We start from the raw sequence: 11,548 nt of genomic DNA on the forward strand, positions 1-11,548 counted from the left end.
GTATCTACTTTGTCAGACAAGAGGAGTCAAAGAGAGTTGGACTCCACAAGCTGAAACATACCGAGGAGTACACGAAGAGTACACACGACCGAATCTTTGGCAGGCCAAAGGCATAAATCCCGCTGACTCAACCGTTCCATAATCTGTGCTCTCTCCGTGCAGCAGTCCACACTTGAAGCTGAGCCATCTCCAGACCCAGAAGAGGTCTGCTGAGGGCAAACGTGGAGCTAATCTGCTGCAGCAGAAGGTCAGATGAGAGGAGAAAGCCAATTAGGTGCAAAAGCTTCTCCACTGCCGTCATTCGTAGGACTCTACTGCAGAGGTAGATTCTCATCAGAGCTTTAATCTCGTCCTCTCTTAACTCACCTTAAACACCGTCTAAGGTGAGTTAATCTCTCCACTGATGACTGAGAAGGGAATTCAGACCGTCTCCTTTTACACGACTTATTCAAGCAGGACGAAAAAATGGAAAGCTTCTGTTCATGAATAATAACAACAACAGCCAAGAGGGAAATCTGAGAACAGATGTGTTTTTAGGTCACCTGTTAACCCATGAAGCAGCTTTTTGGACTGTGGGAGGAGAAAAGCCACACATGCAAACTCCACAGAGTGAACAGCTTATTTCATTTGTTTTATGTTTACGTCAATATGTCAAAACATTGCAGTTTATTTTTCTTTAAATAACTTCTTTTTTCATGTATTTTACTTTTCAAGTCGGACAAATGTATAAAGTAATAAAACAATGTTGCATAATGATGAAATAAAACATTTTATGTTCTTAATTTGTTATTTATTTATTTGTTGTCCTCAAAAAGTATCGATAAGAGTATCGTTAAAATACCGGATCGATAAGCAGCATCAATTAGAGTAGTAGTACCATTAAAACCTTAACGCTATCCCTAATCAGGACAGCACAACCATCACAAAGACCTCTCCTCTGCCGCTAACACAAAGCTACAAGCCAGGCCGCACTGCTCCTAGCATGAGTCTGTTAGCAGCTGGACACACAGAGATAACACTCATCCGCCTAACCCCTCTGGAAATGCTAACTGGAATTGCATCATGTGACATTATTCGCAGGGTGGATGTGAGCATGAAAATGCAATCCTCTCTTTGCATTTTCATGTTAATTATGACACAGAATAAGCGGTGTTGAAGAAGAAAATGAAAAATCATTTTGAAGGATTGATTTTTCATTTTAGTTTTGAGTCATTTGATGCAGTTACATTTAGAAAATTAAAAATCATTTCTGTTAATTCATTTTAATTGTCAAATTAGACATTTCTAAATGAATTATGCTACACATTTACCAGAGAACTTTTTGAAAATGAAATGTCAAATACCATTTTCATTATCATTTTAATTATGACATAGAATAAGCGGTTTTTAAGTAGAAAATGAAAAAGCATTTTGGCGGATTGCTTTTTCATTTGAATGAAAAAGCATTTCTGGTTTTGACTTTTATTTTTAATAATGCCTCACAAATGCTTCCATATTCAAGCATATTTGGGTTAAAAAGCTTGAAACGATGCAAATTAGTTTTATTCCGGAAGCTGAGAGAAGATGTTTGTTTAGGTTTGCAAACTTGTCAGAACAGATAAATACATGGAAATCCTTGAAGGACTTTACTTATACATAATTATTGTTTATTGGCCATTTCAATTCAAAGCTCAAAAGGTCAATCTGCTTTCCAAATGACGGCGGTCTGCAGCATCTGCACCGACATCCGTCCAAAAACCAGCCAGCTGGGAGAACTCAGAGGACTCACCGTTCTTGCGTTCCTTTAAGGGCGGCAGGTTGGGCGCCGGTTGCAGAGTCAGCTCCTGAAGCTCGTTGGTCACGGCTTCACTCTGAGGGCTCAGGGCCGATCCTGGAGGTCCGACGACTTCCATTGTGCCAGAACCAGAATCCCTCCGTCCGTGGGAGTCTACTGTTATGGCGACTGACAGACCTGGACGTATAGAGTGACCTGTGTCAGTACAGAACAATAGATTTACCACTTTCCCCAGCAATCTGGTGACTATTTTCATTCTCACCAAATGAATGACTCGTTTTGAAAAAGTTACGTGTTGCAGCAACAAGACAATAAAGTTTACATGTTATTTATCATATTTTGTGGAAAACGTCATTATTGGACCACAATATTATGAGACAGGCACATTTTTTTTACACTATTACGGGAAAACTTTTTACAATCTGCTATTTAGTTAACAAAAACACTGTTTATTTTGTTTGCGTTTTTTGTCTAAGGTGGATTTCTGCTGTAAAGTGTTTCTGGATGTAAATATTTTAAATAAAATCCCAGTTTTTATGTGACTTGATAGCAGCTAAGATGATCAGCGCTCCAGGCTGTGAGAGGTCGAGCTGCTTCGTCTCAGTCCAGTCGCATCCGTAGGAAATCCTCCACTACAACCCCATCCCACTTCCATCTCTGTGGCAGCTTCCTCACGAGGGCTTAGCCAAAAGACCAAAAAAACAAAAGAAGTCTAGAAGGATCAGATGTTCACATGGAAGTGTCTCATTAAGGAAACGCAATTATTTGGGACAAGATGTGAAAGTTGCTGCTCATGCAATACACTTTATTCAACCTCCAAAAAGAAGCCAAAGGTTCCACCATGGAATCAGATAAAGACAAACAGAAGGTTTAGCCAAATCAGAGATGGTTTTCGGCAGTATGATAAGTTCTCCGGACTGTTGCGGACTTCAAAAAGCGGCTGCAGCTCCTGGAAACAGACCTTCTCTTTCTGCTCTCAGCAGCTGCAGGAGACGAAGAATGCGCGGCTGCAGGTCAGAGATTAAAAAAGCCATCTGGGAAGAATTAGCATGTTCGAGCTTTAACAACTGTTGCTGTAGAAGCTGTTTCAGTTCTAACGTTTATAGATTTTAAGCTTGATTTTCAAACAGACCTTAATTAGTGGAGGCCTCTTAAAGTTAAACTAACTGTGTTTCAGCTAATCACATCTGTTTGGAGTGAATTATGGTGAATATCAAGCTGTAGATCATCAAAATGGGTTTTTATTTGCACAGAAGTTTTAGCCCCAACACCTGGAGACCTGCAGGCGTAAACGGACATAACTGCAAATGTATAACCTTAACTTAAGAGTTCTAGTTGCTTAGCTTAAAGATCAACTCCGATGTAAATGGTGTTTTTAATATGTGATGAGAAGTGGGAGTGGGATTGCCCCACGCCAACAGACCCACAACTAAGAGGTGAATTTCTAATAAACTGCTGCCGCTCTGCAGAAACCATGTCCTAGAAAATGACAGGTTTCTTCTTAGTTTTGGCAAAAAAACCTGCATAATCGTAGTTAAATGACCACTAGAAAAACTTTGAACACAGATCAAAAGTTGATCTAATTCAACATGGTAGCAACAAAATATTAAAATGCCAACATCAATTCTTCAGATATTAGCTTATCATTCGCTAACAATATGCTGATGTGAAAGACAGGAAAGTTGGTACATTAAATCCCCAATAATGTGTTTAAAATAAGGACTAACGAAAAGATCGATGTCCAGCTGTGGTGTTCCAAACTTTAGTCACAACATAGAACTATTTCACTTGAAACATGAGAGAACGGTCGCTCAGACCGGCACGCCTCATAAATCCTCACATTTACATGCTAAGGTACGAGAGGCTTTGCATGGGCCCAACAGCTGATTTCCCGTTAATCTACCTCAGCTTCTGCCAAATGAAGATCTACTCAGCGTGTTGGGTTTACCCTGAATGTCTGCAGACAGAAATGAACCTGCCACAAGCCCCTAGACTAAAACCACCCATTGACGCCTAAAATTAATTAAGTTTGCGTCAGGGCGCCCCCACTATCCTGTCACCGTGCTGCTACGTTGACCGTATGTTGCTCTGTGTAGAACACACTGGAAGGAGGGGGGGGGGGGGGGGGGGGGGGGGTTAGCACGCAGGGGAGAACAACTTGGAGCTGCAGAAGTGTGAACAGGTAGATAGGCGGGGGCGGGGCTTAGACTCACCGCTTATGATTCCAGACCCGCAACAAACTAAAAGCTGCTTCCTAATAAAAAATAAAGTCTCATCCGTAAAATTAATATACTTTATTGGGTTTACTGGATTTGGCTAGACAGACAGAAAAGCCTATTCAAGGTTGTGTTAAATGGACAAAAGATCAAAGGAAACATAACGCTCATAAATAAGTAAATAAATATCCTGACAGCATTTTGAATCAATACAAGTATCGCCAAATGAACTATCGCGATATTTCGGCAAAATGATTTTTTTCTAACAACCCTAGTGTTGCGGCTCCCTGTGCTTTCACAATGGCTCTTTGAGTGGTACAGGTTGCAGATCCCTGCGTTAAACCATAAGGCCTCATATTTCCATCCTTCTTGCATGTGGACACTTGGTGTCTGGTCAGACCTTCATGATTTAATGACTTTAAAGTGTTGATATATGTGCCGCAGTGCATTCTGGGAGAGCTTATACTTGGATTTCGATTTGAGCCAAGGTACAGTTGACTTATCCGGACTTTTGTCGAGTCAACGGCAGCTTTTTCATGACTTCGTATTGTTTTTTTACAGCTTCATGAAAGGTGATTGAAGTCCCCAAAACCATCCCCTAAACCAGGGGTCGGGAACCTTTTTGGCCAAGAGAGCCATAAATGCCACATATTTTGAAATGTAATTTCGAAAGAGCCATACAATAATGTAGTGTCCCTTTCCCACACTGAGGCACGGAGACTTAACCTCTTTTAAAGTTCTTTATTCCGATTACTGCAGACCGCAACAAACGCCGTACAATTAATTCAGCAACTCCTGAATCTCTCCCGCCGAGACGAGTGCGCTTCTCCCAACTTTATATTCCCCTGCTACCGCTGCAGCCCCTCCCATTTCCCTTATTCGGCCCATAGCTGAACCCCATTGGTCCAAACTACCTAACAACAGGCTGAGCGACAGAACTGAGAGCCAATCAGATCTCTGCTTGACGCGTTCAATGAACTCCAGAACTTTTAACGCGGCCCAACAGCCATCCAACTCAGTCCGCGACAATTTGTTTAAAACTAAATATACAAGTGAATGTGTGCATTTGATTTAATTTCAACATTTTTAAAGTACAATAAGTCTGTGGATTCTTTTTAATAACATTGTTATGCTGTTGCTAATAAATGATGAGTATTTCTCGTGGTAGTTTTGCTGATGGTCTAGTCTGGTTGATACGTGGTGAGTTTCTGCTTCGTTCAGGCGTTGAGACTTTAAACGTGATCGTAGGTCTGAATGTTCTGTAGATGTGAGACAGACTGCTCACATGCAGACCTGGAGTTAAACACACACTCACACGCCGCAGTGAGTGACAGGCAGCGGGTTTTACGTTTTTACAATCCCTGCGCAATTCACCTGCTGCCTGTCCCCACAACCCCTCACCCCCACCCTCTGCTTTCTCCCTCACACATCCCGTCCCCGCATCTGCGCGCTCTTTCTCAGAGACGGGAGCGCGTAGTTTTAGGCACGTCAATTCACAAGTTTCCAGCTGGTACAAACTCTGTGAAATAATAGATAATAGTAACTGATAGCGCTGGCGCAGATTTCTCTCTCTAAGCACCGCTACTACTGCGCGCTTCTGGCATCGCATCGCGCCCGAGGACTGGTCTAATGAAAAAAAAAAAAACTATAATTAAAGATTTGTCTGCGAGCCACATGTGACCATCAAAAGAGCCATATATGGCTCGCGAGCCATAGGTTCCCGACCCCTGCCCTAAACACTGAGGAAACGTGACATAAGGCACAGACACATCGTGAAGAGTTATGTCAATGAGCGCAGTAAGGAGCGCCAACGGCCTAAAGCCTTTAGTACTGAATAATAAACTGCATGTGGCAGGAACAAAGCTTGGAATTACATTAATTGGCAGATTTAAAAAATATATTACAAATTGCTAAAGCACCTGAATAATGTCCTGTGTTTGGATCATAGATAGGGAGGATGTAGAATCTAGAAGACAACAAGAAAAACCTCCATATTGATACCTGTGACTACCAATACCTCCACTATTCTCAATCATTAAGACGTAAAATATTTTAGGTCTTTTATTGACCCTCTTTTTTTTATTTTTGTGTTCAGAATAGAAAGTCCTGTCATCTTTGCTCACCGAATTTTCTCTCTGGGCATTAGAAAAACGTGGCTGGTTGTTTCTACTGAAAGGCTGATCCATTCCATATTTGTTTGAGGTTTAAATGATATGAAGTTATTTGCAGTTAAAGGCGAGAAGTAAACAAAATCCAACAGTGTTCTGTGTTGAGCTGAGATAAAATAAAAATGACAAAGGAGGAAGACCCACATGCCCACAAAAGGTATGTCCACACCTGCCTCCAAGAACTGCTACACATCACAACATGCAGGTCCCGACAGTTTTGCTTCCTCGCAATAGAAGTCCAAGAAAGACACTACCACGAACTGCCTGGAACACCCTCTCAGTTCAGGTGAAGGACGGTGTCTGCACGTGCCCGTGCAATCAACAGAGATCAGCCTCGCTGCTTACCTGTGTTTGGACAAGCTGAGGGGGGTGTTGCCATTTCAGCAGGGCAGCAATTCCAGTGGCGCTGCTGAGGAGGAAAAACAAGAGGAGATGCGTCCAAAAATAAATAAAACATCCGCAAAGTTAGCAACAGTACAATCACCCTGGATGATCATGGAGGTTGCAGAAATGTCTGAAATGGCAAAAGCAAAATAAATGTGTGTGGGGGGCCTAGGCACCGAGAGTCTGCACAGATGCCGGGGAGCCGACAGCTGTCACTGTCCAAAACAGACATTCACGCTAAGCTAATGCTAGCGTGTCTGGCTTGGAGTTTAACGGAACATTCAAGCTAATTTTCACCCCAACAGCCAAGCAAAGTGGCACAAAAACTCCCAAGTAAACACAAAAGTGATCGGTGGCTACAAATACACACTTTGAGTCGAAAGAGGTTGTAAAGTAAACAAAACATGACATGTTTTCCTGCTTACACCCCAATTTAGCTCGCTGCTAGCATACCACAGCAGCTGCGCATTAGCACTAGCCGCGCACGAGCTCTTTTTCTGTCCCCTTCGCGCTCAAAAACAAAGCAGACATTTCTGCGCAGTTCACAGGCTCGTGCTCACTTGTCATCGTCGCCACTTGCGCGCTGCGTCTGGTGACAAACGGCCTCAGCATTACAGCGCTACTTCCGAGTCACAAAGGAAACTTTAACCGGAAAACCCTCCTTCTCTGTGGGACTCAGGGAGACCCACTTCCTCCACGACGTCACCGGACGGTTACAGCACTGCTGCTGCGGCACACGCTGTCCGCGCGGACCGATAAATAAAAACAAACCATTGGAGAATTACCAACATAAAGGGTGGAGAAAACAAAACTGATTCAGAGAAGTGCTTCTTGATTGGTGTTTGTCTCCCTCTAGTGACAAGGTGGAGGCACTACAGGTTCCCTATTTAACCCTTGTGCTATCTTAGATGACCCCACCCATTGACGTGTTCTCCCTACCATGACAAAGGTGGACAGATTTCATGTAATCCATGGACACCAGTGAAGATCTCAAATCATTGAAGAAAAAAAAAAAGGTTCAGAGCACCGTCTAGTGGGTCTAGATGACCCAACTCCAACGTTAAAGTGCCTAGGATAGCACAAGGGTTGAGTATCTAAGTCCCACTGATTTTGCCGGCTTTATCCTAAATAAAATTCAGATAGTGTTTAAGGGCGGCTCTGGATTGTTCAGCGTTGGCCATCCATTAATTCACGTTTATAAAACCCTTTGAATTTTTTAAATTAGAGATTACATCCAGTTTTGCAGAACGAGCACCCTCCGTTGCTACTGCTTACTTGGCCAACTGTCTTCAGGGTGGTTGTCACATTTTAAAATGAGAAATGATACATGGCCAAAAAAAAAAAAAAAAAAAAAAAAAAAACTCAATTTAGGCTTTGATACATTTGGGGTTACTATGGCAACCTCCAGCCACCATGGCATTGCCCCTGCCTGTTTTATACAAAGGAGTTTCTGCAGAGCAGCAGCAACTAATTTGCCTCAGAGTTGTGTGAACGAGCTGTTTATATGCTCTGCTAGCTTATAGCCTCACATTGACACAATTTTTGAAATTTGTTTTTGGGCTCTACATACAAATCAGCTGTTAAAGTTTAGCCATTTAAACTTTAACCGATCAGGGAGCTGGATTTGGGGAAGGCATAGCATCCTTTACAAAGCACGTTAGTGCCCAGCCGGCATTAACGAGTCTCTGGTATCAAGAATTATGTGCAAGTAAAACCCAGGAGCAAACCTGTTGACTGCAGGTGGTACTTGCTTGTCCAGTGCAACTCTGTATGCCGAAAGTGCACTTATGAAACCACACATTTCATGATCTTGATTGTACAACACATGCCCAGTGTGTCGAGGACAGCACCACTGGTGCAATATGGTTCGCAAACTCTGCTGTGCAGATGCCAGCTTGAATGACAAAGGTATACATCTGAATTAAGTGTAGCTTTTGACCTGCACAGCAGGTTTGTCACAAAAGACCACTTTCCAGGAGCTTCCCAAAAGAAAAACCTCAGAAATCCAAGTCAGTCCATTTTATTGGAGAAATAGAAACAAACTTAGGATAGGATAAGATTGCAACATCATGAGTTGAAGTTGTTGAGCTGAGTTGTTCTCACCTGTAAAGAGAATGTTAGGTTAAAGCTCATGTCTTAAATAGTCAGTATTTTAGTTGAAGTACCTCAGTAGGCCTTGTGTCCTTTGGAGTCAGTCATTGGAAAGTTCCCCTTTCCAGTATCCAGCAGAGGAATGTGGTCAAAGATATCCTGAGTGTATTTGGCGTCGGAGCGGAAGTCCCGTGCTCGCTGATACCCGCTGCTGACGCGGACGATGTGGGATGAGGGGTACAGCGGGCGCTGCTCCACCATGCCCAGGGGAACCTGGTCAGGGGTCCAGGCGAAGCGTGGGAAAGGACGCTCAGGTTTGTAGCTCATGGCGTCTTCAGCGATCTGTCCCAGTCCTGCATCCTGCTCATTGAAGACCACATTTGATCCACGGCCAGAACCACCAAATTGGGAGATAGCGCCACCACTGCTGTAAGTGGACCCGTCGAAGCCCATCCCGGTCTGACCTGAACCTACTAACAAAAAAAAAAAAAAAAAAAAAAAAAAAAAAAAAAAAAAAAAAGTTTCAGGAGAATTTCAATGAGCCTTCAGCTTCATTACACCAGAGTTCAGCCAAAGACAAACATCTGTACCTGCTTTTCTGGGGGGATAACAAGCACCAAAGCTGAAGAACAAAAGGCCAACCAAAGAAATCCTGTAGAGAAGAACCTCAGTAAATCCAGAACCAACAGTACCCCAAACAAACCAGAGCAGAACTTACTTCACCACACTCTGAACCATCTTAGCAGTTTGGAAGGACAAAGTGAAGACAAGAATCTTCCCTTCAGTTTCTGAGGCTCCGTATTTAAACTGTTCTGTGGTCGTGGATCTCTTTCAGTGGAGTGCCACCTGATTGAATTAACCTAATGAGTCTCACCTGGTGCCCCAGGTGAACTGCCAGCATGACGCTAATAATTGATGGAAACGCTGGCAGCACTGACTGATGGGTTGATGTAACTCTCTGTGGTTTGCTTCTCTGTTTCTTTTTTCTTCTTATGGATCAAGTAGATTGAAAATAGAAAAAACGAATGTGTTTACTGACGTGTTCGTCTGTTTAATAAATAAATCTTTTTATTTCTATAAGGAAAAGTTTGTGGTTCAATGTGTGGTAACACTTTCACTTTACAGTCTAAGATCCTAAATTAACTTTTATTTTGAAAACATTTAAAAATGTAATGAATTCATATCAAATATTAAAGCAGATTCCAGATTCAGAGATTGGTTTTCAGAAACTAGATTAAGCTGCTTTCAGTGATTTTAATTTGACACATTTTCAGTTCGTCTGCATAAATAGTAAGCGTTCCTCATTTACTTATGGCGTGCAACAGAGCTCTGAGCTGGGACTGATACTACTTTGTTTTTACATACTTCCATTGGGCTTTTTGGCAGCACAGATTACTTTATGTTTCTATGCAGATGACACTCTGCTTTTTTTCAGTTTAACACTGTTATGTGATTTGATTTACCAGCCTACAATCATGTCTAAATGATTAAAAGCTAAGCTGACTCCAAAAATAGCATTTTAATTTCGCTGGAATGGGAGTTGATGCTTTGACCTGAAGAATTCTCCCTGAATTAATATAAAGTTTATTTTTTACATAATTTAGATCTTCATATTAAGAGAAACCTTGATGTATTGTAGGACCAAAGATGTTCTTTAAACAGAGCTGCTTTGATCTATTCAGTGTTGCCAAAAGGAACATTTCTTCCAAAAGAAACACCCATCCATCCGTCCGTTCATTCGTCTGTCCGTCCATGTGCCTGTTGGTCCGCCCGTCCTTCTTTTCATCCATCCATCCATCCGTCTGTCCCTTGCTTCCTCCCACTCTCCCTCCCTCCATCCATCCATCCATCCGTCTGTCCCTTGCTTCCTCCCACTCTCCCTCCCTCCATCCATCCATCCATCCATCCATCCATCCATCCATCCATCCATCCATCCATCCATCCATCCATCCATCCATCCATCCATCCATCCATCCATCCATCTATCGCAGAGCCACATAGAAATGACTTTGAGCATTTGTTACGTAAAATCTGATCAGCTGTAATTTCTGCTCTAAAGATAATTGTGAGGAAGTTTAGAGCAACAGTTTTACTGTAATGGCAGAGAAAAACTCTCTGAAGCACATAGCAATGAGACTAGAACGCCATTTAAAGGACGCCAAAGCACAAAGACTCAGATTTCATTAGTTTCCAAACAGAGAGTGGTCTATGTCAGCCTGCAGTTTTTATCGTTCCAAGAAATCTCAAAACTTCAAAAATAACCAAAAAATCTGACACAACAAATGATAAAAACAAATATCAAGATTTGGATGGAATCTCTTTTTTTATTCTCATTTAAGGACCTTTATTTTTAAGACAAATGCAATCAATGACTCCCATAACAAAGAATTACTTTTCTGAAAGATTCCAACAACTGTTCTCTGTCGTTGAAAGCTGCAAACGTGAATTAAAAGTTATTCTAAAACAAATCATTGTCATCATTTTTGTTATTCTCTAAATGTTTTTCCTGCTTGAACTTCAGAGAGGGGTGAAGGGCTTTAGCATAAAGATAACATTTTTAATCCATGGCTTCAGGATGTTGTGACTCAGTAAAATCCTCTAAATATCCCATCCTGGTGCTTTTTCATTGGTCAAAGTGGAGTCTTTCTGTGGGAAGAACGACTCTGTCTTCTCTCAATTGAGCTGTTCTAAAGTTAGATGAAAGCCGGTAAAGAACAGCAGAAGATCGCCCCAGACAACAAGAGAAGAATTTACTGCATGCCTCATTTTAAATTGTGAAAAAAATAAAAAAATAAAACAAACACTTGAGCAAAACGTTTGTAAATCTGTAAAAGGAAACACGAATGCAGTCCCCCTCATTTCCTGCAGAGGGTGTGAGCTCTGCAGGCCTGACTGCTGCTTTGCACAGCTGGAAC

At 42.0% G+C, this 11,548-nt stretch overlaps 2 protein-coding genes across 12 annotated transcripts in view; both read right to left on the minus strand.

The window, feature by feature from the left end:
* The window catches only part of mrtfab (myocardin related transcription factor Ab), a 39,257-nt gene extending 31,853 nt beyond the window's left edge, over positions 1 to 7,404 (minus strand). For 3 of the 10 annotated variants that reach the window (XM_023949321.2, XM_023949320.2, XM_023949319.2), the window contains exons 1-3: positions 7,103 to 7,404; positions 6,504 to 6,567; positions 1,769 to 1,951 (exon numbers count right to left, since the gene is read on the minus strand). In XM_023949321.2, the coding sequence (XP_023805089.1) occupies positions 1,769 to 1,951; positions 6,504 to 6,537 (217 nt within the window). In that variant the 5' untranslated portion in view covers positions 6,538 to 6,567; positions 7,103 to 7,404. Of the gene's footprint in view, positions 1 to 1,768; positions 1,970 to 6,503; positions 6,568 to 6,967; positions 7,040 to 7,102 lie in introns of those variants that run through there. The other 7 variants (XM_078937555.1, XM_078937553.1, XM_078937549.1 and 4 more) reach the window with 4 other exon arrangements.
* A 1,142-nt stretch (positions 7,405 to 8,546) lies between these two features.
* On the minus strand, positions 8,547 to 9,507 carry LOC101163526 (uncharacterized). Of its 2 annotated transcripts, none has more exons than XM_011487829.3 (4): positions 9,352 to 9,507; positions 9,224 to 9,285; positions 8,708 to 9,103; positions 8,547 to 8,645 (listed from the first exon to the last, which is right to left on the minus strand). In XM_011487829.3, the coding sequence occupies exons 1-3, from the start codon at positions 9,369 to 9,371 to the stop codon at positions 8,709 to 8,711; spliced, it is 477 nt and encodes a 158-aa protein (XP_011486131.2). In that variant the 5' UTR covers positions 9,372 to 9,507; the 3' UTR covers positions 8,547 to 8,645; position 8,708. The 2 variants fall into 2 exon arrangements, with proteins under 2 accessions (XP_011486131.2, XP_023805501.1); XM_023949733.2 differs by having other exon boundaries at positions 8,708 to 9,106; positions 9,352 to 9,506.
* Positions 9,508 to 11,548: the final 2,041 nt, after the last annotated feature.

The sequence above is a fragment of the Oryzias latipes genome, chromosome 19, assembly GCF_053564925.1.
Source record: "Oryzias latipes strain Hd-rR chromosome 19, Olatipes_Hd-rR_3.1".
Lineage (NCBI taxonomy): Eukaryota > Metazoa > Chordata > Actinopteri > Beloniformes > Adrianichthyidae > Oryzias > Oryzias latipes.